The 16,161-nt window shown below is 42.7% G+C and overlaps 1 protein-coding gene across 1 annotated transcript in view; it reads right to left on the reverse strand.

Annotated features, from left to right (window-relative positions):
- The window catches only part of LOC137323001 (ras-related protein Rab-38-like), a 56,802-nt gene that overhangs the window by 17,818 nt on the left and 22,823 nt on the right, over positions 1–16,161 (reverse strand). Inside the window, exon 2 of the mRNA XM_067986327.1 lies at positions 3,073–3,353. Coding sequence (XP_067842428.1) covers positions 3,073–3,353 — 281 coding nt within the window. The remainder of the gene's footprint in view (positions 1–3,072; positions 3,354–16,161) is intronic.

The following is a 16,161-nucleotide window of genomic DNA, read 5'->3' on the forward strand; positions in this document are numbered from 1 at the left end:
GAAGTACAGCTGTGTTGTCAAAGATAGACTTTTTTCCACAGAAGAGAAGACTTCAGTGATGACATGTGCTGCAATGCCTCTTGCAGTAAACTCTGCCGGAGTCTACTTTGCTCCATCCTGTAGTGCTTCTCCTCCTCCATGAAAATGGCATACAAGAGTCTGCCCGTAGGGATTGAATGCCACACCTGCTCGAGGATGCCTGGCTGTGGGTAAGGGTAGGGGGACAGTGGTAGGGATCTGAAAACCTGCCAGTGATCTAACCCTGTGAGAAGCAGCAAGAACCAAATCCAGGTTTCTGTATGCAAAATGGCAAAAAACGCCATTGGCTCTCACTCTGACAGATGCAAATAAGGCCAGTTAGGAACTTACGGTGGATTGCGGGAGGGCTCAAAAAGCACAAAGAAACTCAGGGAAGCCTTTTAAAAGCGAATAAACTGTGGAAACAACTTCCACCCAAATTCCATCACTAAAAAAAAATTCTAAGCCATTTATACATAAGCCATTGCAAATGGTGAAGAAATTCATCCCGCCCCCCCCACAAAGGTCTAATTAAATGACTTTGAACATTTGCAACCCAGTTCCCAAAGGTGAAAGACCCATAGCACAACAGGATTCGCAACTTGGCTTAAACTCTACTCTTGCTCTGAAAGTCTAGAAAGCTGACTGGTGTAGGAAATGGAAGATTTCACACTGATACAGTGGGAACACTCTTCTAAAGTTAAGGTTATGGCATAGACACATTTCTTCATCCTTTCCTCTGTGTCTAAACTGTGTTATAACTGACCAGAGAGTGCTTAATGGGTGCCTGAACCAAAAGTATTCAATTTCCCAGACACACGCCACTCCCTCAGATGAGGAAAAAGAAAACAAAATCACAAAAGAATCCACCTGTCCAACTCCTGTGCAAACACAAAGCAGGAGCTCCACTGTGTTGAGGAAAGTCCTGTTTGAAAAGACAAAGAATTTCTGTCTGTCGTTATCACCGTTATGCAAAAAAAAATAGTTCAACTGACCTGTTGTTGATTGTTCTATTCCATCCAAATTTGAAATAATCATTACCATTCTGCTGCCCTCCCACCATCACCTCTGTCCTCACTGATCGACACTGGCTCCCGGTCTCCTAATACTTCCAATTTAAAAATCTCATCCTCGTGTCCAAATCCTTCAATGGCTTTGCCTCTCCCTATCTCTGTAACCGCCTCCAGGTCTATAATGCTCCAAGAACTCTGCGTTCCTCCAACTCTCGCCTCTTGTGCATCTCTCCCTCCCTTTGCTCCGCCATTGGCAGCCGTGCCTTCAGCTGTCTAGGCCCTAAGCTCTGGAATTCCCTCCCTAAACCTTTCCACCTCTCTACCTATCTGTCCTTCTTTAAGACCCTCCTAAAACCTACCTCTTTAACCAATCTCCTTCTTTGGCTCAGTGTTATTTTCAGTCTGATTGCCTTCCTGTGAAGCGCCTTGGGACATTTTCCTACATGAAAGGCACTATATAAATACAAGTTGTCGTTGCCATTGTTGTTGAACAATACAAAAAGGTGTAACCTCAGCATTTTGAGTTTTATTTCAGATTTCCAGCATTTGCAGTTTTTCCTTTTTATTTTACCTTGCAATAAGTGACAGCTGAAATACAAATCCTGCACCCATAACACACACACATATTGCTGAAATTCAACCCACTAACTCTATGTTGGCATAAAAAGATGCTTATTGTATATGTCGGGAGGTATGCAGGGGTTTGTTAGGCTCCACCCATGGCAGGAATGAACTTTACACAACAGTGTGCTCACGAAAACCTGCGAATGTGACCTACAGCCTGATGCATCTGCTTGCTATCCACTGTTGTTTGGTTTTGACCCTATTTGCCAATATTAGTTCAACAAACAGTACAGTGGCATCATTACTGTGGAATCTCACACAATGGTTACAACCAAGATGCAGATCTGCTTCTAGTTTAAATACAGTGTTTTACTTTCTTAAATGAAAACATTGCCCTCAATTCTTAACTCAACCATTGGCGTTTTACAATTGCTTACTGATCATTTCTGTCAAAATAGCTGAAAAAGAAATGGACTGCTGAATGCAGATTTAAATGGGAACTAATCTACTGAATTGTCATGTAATGTTAAGCGATATAAATAGAAACATTCTGCACTTTGGCAAATGAATTTCAATATAGATAAGTGTGAGGTGGTACATTTTGGTAGGAAGAATAAGGAGGCCACATACTGCTTGGATAATAAGAGTCTAAAAGGGGTAGAGGAGCAAAGGGATCTGAGGGTACAGATACACAAATCACTAAAAGTAGCAGCATAGGTTATTAAGGCCATAAAAAAGGCAAACCAAGCACTGGGGTTCATTTCTAGAGGGATAGAATTGAAAAGCAGAGAAGTTATGTTAAATTTGTATAGAACCTTGGTTAGACCACACTTGGAGTATTGTGCACAGTTCTGGGCTCCCTATTATAACAAGGATATAGGGGCACTGGAGAAGGTGCAAAAAAGATTCACAAAGATGATACCCAGAACTGAGAGGATATACTTATCAGGAAAGGCTGAACAGGCTGGGGGGCTCTTTTCTCTGGAAAAGAGAAGGCTGAGGGGTGATCTGATTGAGGTCTTTTAGATAATGATAGGGTTTGATAGGGTAGGCATAGGGAAAATGTTTCCATTTGTGGGGGAGTCTAAAACTAGACATCATAAATATAAAATAGTCACTAATAAACCCAATAGGGAATTCAGGAGAATCGTCTTTACCCAAAGAGCGGTGAGAATGTGGAATGCGTTACTGCAAGGAGTAGTTGAGGCAAATAGCACAGGTGCATGAGGTCTCTTCCCAATTGGGACCCACATCACGGGGAGTAAATGTCTATTTCCAGGCTCCCTCTTTCACTGTCGATATCATTCAGAATTATGAGGCAATTTGGGTCAATACAATTCTCCTTTCAGCACTGTTAATTTTAATATATAATAAAGTTACCCTGCTGATTGCTGCTTTGCATTTCTGTGTAATTTGTTATAATTACCATTTTCTTGGTTTTACAATTACCATCTGGAAAGCTAAGAATGAATTTTACCTTTGCTGAAGTTTCAAACCAGCTGACAAATCCGTGATCCTTGCAGAACTGTTCCATTTTTCCAGGATTGGCAGCCATGGACTCGCTCCCTTGATCACATTTGTTTGCCAGTAGGACAACAGAGACAGGTTTGCCATTAGGGAGAGCCAATTTTGAGTCTAAATCCTCCTTCCACTTGGACACTGCTTCAAATGTTGTGGCTCGTGTAACATCGAAGACAATAAATGCTCCAATGGCCTCTCTGTAATACACTCTTGTCATGTTCCCAAATCGTTCTTGACCTAGAGAAATAAGGAACACAAGATTTTTATCTGAAAGTTTTTGTCACTCAACATTCTTGCCCAGTCCAGAACAGATTTTATGTGTCAGCCGTGGCTCAGGGTAACACTGTCACCTCGGAGACAGAAGGTTGTGTGTGGGTTCAAGTCCCACTTCAGAGACTTGAGCACAAAATGTAGGCGGACACTTCGGTGTGGTACTGAGGGAGTGCTGCACTGTTGCAAGTGCTGTTTTTCGGATGAGACATTATATCAAGTCTGCCCTCTGTGGATGTAAAAGATCCCATGGCATTATTTCGAAGAAGAGCATGGGAGTTCTCCCTGGCCAATATTTTCCCCCAACCAACATCACCAAAACAGATTATCTGGCCGTTATCACATTGCTGCTTGTGGGACCTTGATGTGTGCAAATTGGCTGCACCGTTTCCTACATTACAACAGTGACTACACTTCAAAAGTATTTCATTGGCTTTAAAGCACTTTGGGACATCCTGAGGTCATGAAAGGCACTATACAAGTGCAAGTTCTTTCTTTCTTTAGATTTATGCCTCATATCACAAGAGTTTCATTACAATTTTCTTATATGTCCATTTTTTACACCTTTTACAGGATGTAGCCTCACAAGTGACAATACTAAAGTGACAATCTCAGACAAACTCTGAGGAATTGTGGCATATCCTGCAGGTGTACATCAATCACCTGCTAGTGTACTATGCTGACCTAATAAAACAGGTCCCCTAATGTCATATGCAAATGTCCACAGATAAATCGAATTCAAATCTACATTAATACACTGCCTGTCTATACAGACTAGGTAAACTCAGTCCTAAAAGTGCCTATTTAGTCAATTTAAATATCTTCACATGTTGTAAAATTATACTATATATGGTTTTCTTATAATAATCAGCACCGTGGCATTTTGCTATCTACTTGTTATTAACAGAACCAATAGTTATTTGGTCTCGACTTTATTTTTGAAGCATTGTATCAGGGAGGAGAATGGAAATCTATGATGGGTCTGCATAGGTGCTTCCTTCAGATTATATTCAGAGATATCCCTGATTTACATGGAGGGTATCGTCCCTGCTCCTCTCTTGTACACTCTGATGACCAATAGGATACAGTGATATACTGTATACAAAACTGTATAGAAAATATTTACAATCCATACAAAGCAAACCACATTTCTGTAAATGGATTTTACACAAATTCTTTGTCAGCTTTACAGTATATACTCTTTCTAACACTTTTTTTTTGGTTGGAGGGTAGAAAGAATATGAGAAAAAATGATTTAGCTAGGTGGAAAAGATATATAAAATCTTTGCTGCATACCCATTGAAATTTGCCAAGAAATTTCTTTCAAATGATTAACTGTCCACGCATACTAAACAGTGTTGTGCTTCAGATATCCTCTTTATCACTTATATTAACATGCCACCGTACAAATTACATGCTACCTGATAAACATCTTTTACAACATACATTTTCAAACTGAGGTCCCTGGACACTCAGGGTTCTGTGAAAGTGGTCTCAAGAGGTCTGCAAGGTCATTAGATTTGTATCTGTCTGTCCTTAAATTTTGGGGGGTTTTTTGCATTTATTGACTTACTAGTATATTATTTCTGTTGCTGTTTAGTAATAAAAAGATACCTTATGCACTGGTTCCTTTAGGTGTTTGTCTTTCAGATGTTAGAGCAAGAGGTACCCGGGAGTGCGCCAATGATTGCAGGGAATCCACCACAGGAAAGTTTGAAAACCACAATTACACATTATCACCGTAACTCATCAACAGCGTGTAAAGGACAATCAAAATATGCCCTAAGGTTGCTCATCACAATCAGTCTTTAGAGCAATTCCTATAGTTCATGAATATTCAGCTCTATACCCTCTTCATTTAATTAAATAATTGGAAATCATGTCCAATGCATATCCAAATTTCTGACATGTGACCCTGCTGGAAGCACAGTCAGAAAATTTAGCTTACAAACTTTACAATATTTATTAACTAATAACTGCATGAAGCACTGCTGGAGTATACTTTGTAACAGATATCAACATATCAAAGGTCAGTTCATGGTATGAACACAAATTTACTGAATAAATTATTCAGTGTGAATATTTGAATAAAAAAGGTCAAAGATCATTTATTACAAGGTTTCATCAAAGTAATGTCACTGTAAACAATAGCAAGACCCAGGGATTGTAACACAGAGCTGTTACTCTATACACCAACTACTGGAGTACCTCATGTTCCACTGTGTGAATCTCCCCGCTTTGAAAAGTGGAATGAATATATACTCTTACCAGACCAAGGCCCCGATTTTCAAATGAAATTGCGGGTGCGTTGGAGGCGTGGGCTGCGAAAATTGGGAAAATCCCGTACAGGTGAGGAATCCGGCCCCAACCCGCCGACTTCCAGGTTTCCCACTGATGTGCCTGTGTGCGCACGCTTCCCGAATGTGGAAGTCCAGCTGGCAATTAAAGCCGGCAGGATGATAGTTAAAGAATCAAATGTACCTCATTGAGTTACTTAAGGCACTTTATTTCTGACAAAGTAGATAGTTAAAATAATTTTAAACTTACCTGGGTGGTTTTTTCACGGCTTCCGAAGGGCCGGATCAGGCAAAAATAAACAAAATAAATTAAATAAAAAACCTTTGCACAAAGTTAAAAAGCAAAATAAACCTACCTTTCCACCGATGTCACCTGCACCCACCTGCTCCAATGTCCGATGTCCCCCTCTCCCCCTATGTCTCCCTCTCCCATGTCCCTCTCAGCCTCCAATGTCTCCCTCTCCAATCTCCCCCTCTCCTCCCCGATCTCCCTCTCCCCCCGATCTCCCCCTCTCCCCCCCGATCTCCCTCTCCCCCCGATCTCCCCCTCTCCCCCCCAATCTCCCTCTGCCCCCTGATCTCCCCCCTCCCCCCGGATTTCCCTCCCCCTCACGGATCTCCCTCCCCCTCACGGATCTCCCCCTCCCTCCACGGATCTCCCCCTCTCCCCGCCGATCTCCCCCTCTCCCCCGATCTCACCCTCTGCCTCCCGATCTCCCTCTCCCTCCCGGTCACCCGCTCTCACCCCCAATCTCCCTCCCCCCCACGGATCTACCCCGCTCCCCCCCGATCTCCCTCTCCCCCCGATCTCCCTCTCCCCCCGATCTCCCTCTCCCCCCCTCTCCCCCACGGATCTCCCCATCTCCCCCTGATCTCCCCTTCGCCCCCCGATCTTCACCTTTCCCCCTCCATCTTCCCCTCACCCCCCGATCTTCCCCCCTCCCTCCCACCCCCCGATCTTCAGGGCCCTCCACACTCTGTTCCAGTGCCAGATGACATCTCGCTCTCTCTCTTTCTCTACCCCACCCCCCCCAACTGGGCATTGCAGCTACTGTCGGCCAGCCTGTCAATCAGACTGGCTGCCGGGCGTGAAACCCGGTAACAACTTTAATCACCATCAATTACATTGCGATCGCATCGGAAAAGGTACGTTTTTAAAATTCGGGTTTGCCAAGCGCACCTTCACCCCCCCATCGCTGCCATCCTGCCACCATTTCAAAATTGAGCCCCAAGACTCTGATTCTAAACAAACAAATGTTTTATTTAAATAGGACAGGGAAATGAACAGTAAACAATATAAAGCAGTGAATCAGTGAATAATTTCACTATTCTCCTCGATAAATAAAACAACAAAGAGGCAGGTTTGTTAAACATAGGGTTAGATTTTTGTCTTCAACACCTGTAATCTGGAGGAGCAGATCACCCACCTTTTATAGACCCCACCCGATTTTCATTCCATTGGAATTAAGTTGTAACAGTTGCAATTTGAAAACTAAGCCAGCTCTTCTGCTGGGTGGTACAATATTAAAACAGAAAATCTTTACTGACACCTGGAAAGCTGAATCTGGTAAAACAAACTTGAATTTACGCTAAAACAAATGGTAATGGGCAACTGCATCTGCATTAGATCACCAGCCACCCACAAATGGCTGCATTTTTCTTATCAATATTAAATGGATCGCCAAGCTTTGACAAAGGCAGGGTTGTTCACCCTCATTTGATCTATCTGCAATAACTGGAACTAAATGTTTCTCCCAGTGAACTATGGATACCTTTTGTGGAACTAATGGTGTGTAACCAAACAGCTAAGCTAAGCACACTGAATTGAACAAAACTTAAGTAGCAAGGTGTCACAAAGTGTTTCTAAGGAACAAAGGGGTAGAAATTGGTTCATGCATACATCAAATTGACATAGTTGCTCAAGCTAGTAATGCTTGTAGCCTATGAATGAATTGAAGGCATTCAATTGTCACCACCTCTTAACCACCTCGGGGCGGGGGGGGATTCTAATATTTGTGGCAGAGTTCCAGCAGGGTGCGACTTTTATCCGCCCCTCCATATCCACTCCAGCCTTGACTCATTCTTCTGGGTCAGGGGCTCATTAAGTATCCAAGGTGGGTTCCTGGTGGGATTCCCGCCATCAAGAGAGATCCCACCAGTGCAAAGGAAGAGAATCCCATCACTGCAAGCACCAGATCTGGCAAGGGACCTTAAATGAGCAACAGCACCCTGAAGATCGGAATCGATGACTCACTGATGGCCTTTCATCAAGTAAGAGTTAGGGGCAGAGTGGAGTGGAGGGTGAGGAGACTGCTACGAGGCCCTCTCCCTCCATGGGGGCAGCTCAGGACTGTAACCACCGCTTCTCGGAGCCTAGCGTCCCTCCAAATGGTGGCCCCAGGAAACGGTAGTATCACAGGCAGAAAGAAGGAAAATTTACCTGGGACCCAATCCCCGGGCCCTGCCGACTGATATTTGTATGTGGTGCACAGAGAAGGAACAGATGGCAACAAGGCAGGGGGGGGAGGGAAATCTACCCGATTTTCCTGCCGTTTCCACTGCGATGTTGCCTGATTTTGGGTGGGATCTAGTAGAAAATTGCCCCCCCTCCTCAAACAGAAGACTAACGAACCTATGACTTAATTAAGTTTTAAGTTTATTGGTTCTTATAGTGCTTAGTTATTTATTAAGTCAAAAAGAGATAGTACATCGGACATAAAGGTGCTGACAGTCACTTTTTGCAAAAATGAGTGAATTGCTTGTTATTTTTCAAGACTAATGAACTGTTAACAAGTGTGCAATTGTAGTGGAAAATGAACATCAGCAATGAAAATAATGTTTCACTCATCAGGCTCTGCATATCCTGATGACCTCTCATCATAAGCACAATTTTTGTTCTTTGAGGATGATTCCCAAATATGAAAAGAGGAGGTCCATGTGAGAATTGGTGACCACCACCAGAAGGGCCTTACAGGAAGTGAAAAAGAAGTTGCATGACCTAAAGAAGGTCATAAATGTAAGGTATGGATATCAGTGTAAAGTAGTAGGGCAAGTTATATATACATGATGGAAAATTACAGTTGCAAAAGATATATGAGGTACTAATATGGAGAAATGTTAAAAAGATTGGAACAAGCAAGGTACTGAAACTGAAAATAAGAGACATTTATAAATAACAGTGTAGAAAAAAGATTATACTGCAGGAAGGAATTTCCATGGGTCAAATCGTCATGTTTCAATCCCTGCCGCTGTTATGTTTAAACAAAACTTTCACGTGATTGAAGGGGACAATGTGGAGCAGATGGTGGACCCCCAAATCATAATCAACTAATGGTATACAAGAAAGCTACTGTAGCTCTGAGGGACAGCTCAGACGGAGTGGAGACTGGAGAACACTGAACTTGTGGTTTGTGCCATCAGTCAGATTTTCTATCATTTGCACAATGGGTTACATGAACAAATCCACACACAATGCCTGTGGTCACATACAGATTGGAGCACCAATTGGGATAAGTGTGCTATTTACCTACAATGGATCACCGTTCACACTTAAAACAAAAGTAACGCAGCTATACATACTTCCAGGCACAGGTGTGCATCGGGTAACAGTGCTGATGGATATGAAGGGCTGGCTGGTACAAGGCTGATCTCAAACCCCTCCTGAGTAGCATTCGGACCTTTGGAGTCTGCTTTCACATGGAAGCTGATAATGCACCAGGTCTGTATTAAGGAGTCACTTTCTTCTTTGTACTTGACAGTGGGAGGTAGTCTCTATTATGTAGATGAATCCAACATTCAGATATGCTCTATTACAGAACAATGGTTGTCTGCGGTGTTGTAGCATTGCACAGTTCAAAAAACAAATTCACTTTTCATATACCTTACTGGGACTGAAGAACATCACAGACCCAAGCACCAATAGTCACCACCCATACTTGAAGCACACACCAGCACAGTGCACACAGTTCAGGAGAAGTAGACACTAATGGTTAGGAGGAATTACAGGGTGAGGTACCAAGAGCTGATGATGAGGAAGAGGTAGCAATGGTGGTATTTGATAAGAGTTAGAAAGTGGAGATCCAGTATAGCGAGTGCCCCTCTTGAGTTGTACAAGGTTACAGACCTTAGTGGGCTTGCTTTCAAATGGAGGCTGAAGCACACTGTGAAGTCACTTGCATATAACAATAGAAGGTAATCTGAAAAAGTTAAACCTCCAATATGCACTGTCCTCTCCCATGAGTGAAGTCAGAGAGCAAAGGTTGTCTACCATTACATACATTCCAAAACTACAGCTTTAACAGTGGACACCTTGCCTATGCAGAGCATACTCACAGTAGCAATGCTCCCACTGCTGCTCTAGAGGCTTTGGGTGTTAATTCCAAATGTATTTATGGTCAACTTCAACTGACTTAGAGAATGGTCTCAGGCAACCATGATGGAGGGATTCTGAAATCATAAATGTTCACAGTACTGTGCTCATACAAATCAGTGGGCACCATGAGGATATGTCCTGCAACAGTTGCATTTGTGGACTTGCACAACAGCAGCCGATTAGCACTCATGCCAGAGGCAGGTCTGTGCAATTAAGTTTTCCAGCCAAGTGTCAGTAAGTGGCAACTCTGAAAGCAACGATCCCACAGCAACTTCAGCAAAGGAAACCACTGACACTGATGCAGATCTGTCAGGGTTAGTTCCATTCACAATGCCATGCCAGCCTGAAGCAGGATATGGACAATAGCCAGGCTTGGGTTGACAAGCAGCAGGTAGCATTCATGTCACATAATTACCAGGTAATGACCATCAGCAGCAAGATAAGGTCCTACTACCTCCTTCAATAGCATCACTATCATTGAGTCCCCCACTATCAACATCTTGGGAGTCACCAATGAACAGAAGCTTAACTGGACCAATCGTACCAACAGAAGTGCAGGGCTGGTCACTCTGCAATGACTGGCTCACCTCCTGACTCCTAAAACCCCCTCCACAATCTACAAGGCTCAAGTCAGGAGTATAATGGAATACTCACCTGGACGGATGAAGCCACAACAACACCATCCAGGAAAGGGAATTTTGTTTGATCGACGCCCCTGCCACTAGTCTCAATATCCATCCCCTCCACCACTGACGCACTTTGGCTATAATATGTACTATCTATGGGATTCATCGCAGCAAGTTGTCAAGCTTACTTTTCTAGCACCTCCTTGCCCTGCAACCTCCACCGCCGAGATGCACAACAGCGGTGGTGTCATGGGAACACCACCGCTCTTGTGCATCATTCCTTCATCACCACTAGATCAAAATCTTGCAATTCTCCACCTAACACTATCGTGTGAACATCATTACCGCAAGGATTGAGTTTCAAGAAAACAACCCACCACCACTTTTTCAAGGGATGGGTAGCATCACCTATATCCTGGGAGTAAATAAAAAATAAGGTCACAGGTATAGATAGAAGGCTTTCTGTATCCCATACAATTAACAATTGGCTACGCAGCAACTCTAATGCTACTCCTTTAACAAGGGGCACACCTAATGGTTGGACACCTGAACAATTAATATAGAAAAGTTCATGACGCACAAAAGGCAAAAGACACCAGGAAATCACATTTCAGATGTCAAACCACTGCACAGTTCAATTATACTATATATATCTTGCCGTTTGATTCTTTTTTTTTGTGCAGGAAAGAAAGCATCAGGTGCATAAAAAAAGTAAAATAAACAAAGGGGTTTATTCCTGTAATGCTCTTTTAGGTGCCAGGAAGGTCCCTGTGGCATTAAAGCAAAGGACAGTGATGATGTTCCATTGCATTGGTCATGCATGGTCGATGATTGATTGTTCCTGCACGTTGTTGCAGGTGACACTCCCCAGCCACAGCTTGCATGATGACCCTCAGCCTCTTCATGCACTGCTGCTCTTCCATGACCAAGGTAACCAACTCTACTATGTAGAGGACACTCTATTGTAAAGAACTTCTCCACTGCAAGTCCTTTGCCTTCTGCACTCCTGAGCTGTCCTCTCTCCTCCTGCTTCAGTTATATACCTACCAATGGCCCCTACACAGATGCTCTCTGACAAAAAAAACTCTTGTGTACTTTTCACTCTGTCTTTGATGTGGTGATACTTCAACACTTTTCCTTTGTTAAGCTCACTAACTCTGGTCTGACTTGGAGTAAAATACTCACTTTTCACTTTAGAAAAGATGTCAAGGCCATGGAGAGGGTGCATAGGAGACTTACTAGAATGGTACCAGGAATAAGGGGCATCAGTTATGTGGAGAGACTAGAGAAGCTGAGATTGTTTTCCTTAGAGTAGAGAAGGTTTAGGGGAGATTTAATAGAGGTGTTCCAAATTATGAGGGTTTTTTATAGGGTAGATAGGGAGAAACTGTTACCACTAGCAGGGGGGTTGGTAACCAGAGAATACAGATTTAAGATAATTGTCAAAAAAGCCAGGGGGGAGATGAGGATAATTTTTATTACTCAGTGAGTTGTTATGATCTGGAATGCACTGCATTGCCTGAAAGGGAGGTGGAAGCAGATTCAATAGTAATTTTCAAAAGGGAAGTGGATATATACTTAAAATAGAAAAATGTGCAGGGCTACGAGCAAAGTGCAGGGGAGTGGGACTAATTGGATAGCTCTTTCAAAGAGCCGGCACGGGCACAATGGGCCAAATGGCCTCCTTCTTTGCTGTATGATTCCATGATTCTATGGTTCAATTTTACTGCAGAGCTGAAAAATGCTGCATAAATTCATTAATAAAGACCTCAATGAGCAAAAATCATAAATTTGTTCTCACTTTCTGATAATGTTAATTTATCCATTTTTGAGCAGTAGAAATCCTCAAAGCAGCACCAAACAGAGATGAATAATGATTTCCACCGACATGATATCATTTATTGCTAATGTCTACTTTTTTTGCAAAAGAATCGTGGTCTGGAATTTCAGTCCCCAAAGAATCAGATTCAAAGTTCACAATTTAATTACCTTTGATAAAAGTTAATGCAAATAGCTGCGTTTTTCAATTAATGCAGTTTTATGCGTGTACATAACAGCAATCTCACCCTGAAGTTACTTCGAATCTTTCTGACTGATAAATGTAAGAAAAACTAACTAACATCCCGAACCTCTTGGTTGTTCTTTGCATTCTCTTTGGGTCTCATGATTTGATAGTGGGGTCTATCAGCTGAGCAGCACGATCACATGTTAATCAATAAACCCTTTGTTTCCAGCCTGAAATGGTACTAAAATCTTAATTCAATGTCAGGCAACTATTAAAAACCTAGTTATGGGTCAACAAGAATGTAAACTTGTAATATTATTACATCTCAAGGACAGAAAATTAGATAACAAAGTTATTGCTGTTAGAAATTTTAAACTCATGGCCATACCAGCTGACTATAATTAAAAGAGGAGAAATGATCAATTAGTTGCATACTGGGTAAGATTGAACACATCACCCCACGTACTCTGTAAGGCTGTCCACACTTCACCCCACGTACTCTGCAAGGCTGTGCACACTTCACCCCACATATCCTCAAGACTGTGCACACATCGCCCGACATATCCTCAAGGCTGTGCACACATCACCCCACATATCCTCAAGGCTGTGCACACATCACCCGACATATCCTCAAGGCTGTGCACACTTCACCCCACATATCCTCAAGGCTGTGCACACTTCACCCCACATATCCTCAAGGCTGTGCACACATCACCCCACATATCCTCAAGGCTGTGCACACAGTGCACCACGTTCACCGTAAGCAGAGGTAGGGTTAGGACCATGCAATTGCATAGGATGCTGATCAAATCCAATGAAAGACACATATATAATGATATTAAATGATTCCTGTTCATTTTGTCGACTATTTTTATATTGCCTATGGCAAAAAAGCCTTTTCACAATCGTACGCGTGCAGATTTGACACCAGATTAAGTAGGTAGTATTTAGTATCATAGTCTAGTAAAATGTAGAGACCTCCACAAGGCAAACGCCGCTCCTGTCTGTAAGGCTGTGCATACTGTGCCCCATGTGCTCTGTAAGGTTATACATACGGTGCTCCATGTGCTCAGTAAGGTTACACACACGGTGTCCCATATGCTCTGTAAGGTTGTACATACAGTGCTCCATGTGCTTTGAAAGGCTGCTCACAGTGCTCCACGTGCTTTGAAAGGCTGCACACAGTGCCCCATGTGCTTTGAAAGGCTGCATACAGTGCTTCATGTGCTTTGAAAGGCTGCACACAGTGCTCCATGTGCTTTGAAAGGCTGCACACAGTGCCCCATGTGCTTTGATATGTTGCACTGACAAAGTTCTACATACTCTGCAAGACTGCACCTGGCCCCTGCTCAGTATTTCCCAATGGCAACACAAGTAGATTAGAGAACTGAGAATGCGAAGAACTGTTGAACTTACATCCTACCCTTATGGCTTGATAAGACTCCTGAACCCCAACCTCCCCATGTGTTTGTTTAAAAGAAAGAACACACTCGCCTGGAAATTCCTGGGGACTTGCTCGGCAGGCAAAGCAGCGGATCGCCCGCCCAGTCTCGCCCAAGGCCAGAGACCCCATCCCAAATTATGGGGACGGGGTCATTTAAAAAGTTGGGGCATCTTGCAAGAGCGCATCAGTGGCAACCGCCATGACCCAAGCTGATCCACTATTCATAGGCAGAGCAAAGTTATTCAGAGACCAAATGAGTCCAAGAAACTTTTTTTCAATTCTCCAGCTTCCATTGGAGCCACACTGACTAAAAAAGTTAACCGATCTCCTCCAGGGTCAATTACCTTACTCTGGTAAATGTTTGGGGCCTTTAGAAGGCCTCAAAGGGACTTACGCCCTGTCTCCACTGGTGAGAGTCCCTCTGCGACCTTTAAAGGTGGAATCCCACTGAAGCCAAAAAGCAGCCCATTTTCCAGCTCCCCCCCCACCCCACACCCCAGGCATAACTGCTACTTACACCCTTTCCAGCCCCAGCACTTTAGGTACCATTATTTTGCCAAACTATGTAGCTAGAATATTGATGTGATATACTTTATAACAGAGTAAAACACCAATTTTATTTTTCAATTCTAAGCAGCACAATATAGTGGGGGGGGGGGGGCTTAAACATTGCTAATATTCTGTTAAATAATTCCAAAAATGTTATTTAAACAAAATGAAAAGCAATGCAAATAGGAACACAGCTTCATGCTATCTGGAGTGCCATTTTCTCACACCTAAATATAACTTTGTGTCAGTTGATGCACTAAGAGTAATTGAGGCCAACATTCCTCTGGAGTTTTAAAAGGTTCTCCAGCATGATTAGGGTTGCCAACTCTGGTTGGACATATTCCTGGAGGTTTCATCACATGACCTCCCACCTCCAAACGCCCCTCCCAGTTAAACAGCCTTTTTTATAACCGTCTCCAATATTTTTAAAACTAATAAACGGAAATGAAAAATACACACTTTTTTTAATGCCGCTATGATTTTTCTCCCGAGCTGCTTGCAGCAGTGTCCTGCAGATTAATCTTTAATTCCTGGAAACCCCAGGGAAATCTGGGAGGGTTGGCAACCCTAAGCATGATTCCAGTGGGTGCGGAAGGATAATTGAGCAGTGAGCCATACGCTGGCTCCCCAGAACCCGTAGCCCTTTCACGGATTTCTCACCGGAAGTGACGTTGGGTGTACAACACATCCATCCAAGATGTATTGTAATGACAGGCAAATGATGCTTTCATAAAAAGCTTCTGGACTGAAATCATACTGTGCAATATTAGCAACACATGCATCAATGCATTTGTTCTAAATTCCTTTGTCGGCTGTTTTATAGATGGTGTCACCGATTCATTACTAATAACATACAGCATGATTTCAACTCCTGTCTGTGGGAACACAGCTTATAATGGAATGCATGGAATGTGTGGTTCAATTCACCCAACCAGTCATGCTCCCACTATCATTGATCCATGGTTAAATTTGCTGATCTCAGTTCATCAAACCCTGAAGCAGGATTAAGTCTTAACAAATGTGCTTTTGATTTTGTTAGCATTCTGAAAATTGGAAAAACACTGTTGCAGAACTTACATTCTGCCATGGAATGCCACAAATTAACTTGTCAATGCAGTACTCACTGTCTACTCTGCAACAATGTAATTCTAGTAAGTGTATGGAAATCTAGTTTCCTACTTGGATAGTTTGGATTTATACGTCAACATAGAACCTGAAATCCTACTTTCCGCTTCAATATTTTCAACCTCAGATAAAGATTCTTCATTAAAAAGTTAAGTTTTTCCCAACGTATATGTATGCTTTTCCACTCGAGAGACTTAAGGGCATATTTTAAAAATTCATGCTCTCAGTTTGAAACCTCACGTGCTGAGGATGTGGAGGTCAATGCCCCCTGTGGAATTTTCTCTCTATTCATGTTAATTAGCTGCAAAATTTCTCGTTGACTCCAACATATTTTGGGGAAAACTTAACTTGTCATTT

Source organism: Heptranchias perlo, chromosome 6, assembly GCF_035084215.1.
Source record: "Heptranchias perlo isolate sHepPer1 chromosome 6, sHepPer1.hap1, whole genome shotgun sequence".
NCBI lineage: Eukaryota > Metazoa > Chordata > Chondrichthyes > Hexanchiformes > Hexanchidae > Heptranchias > Heptranchias perlo.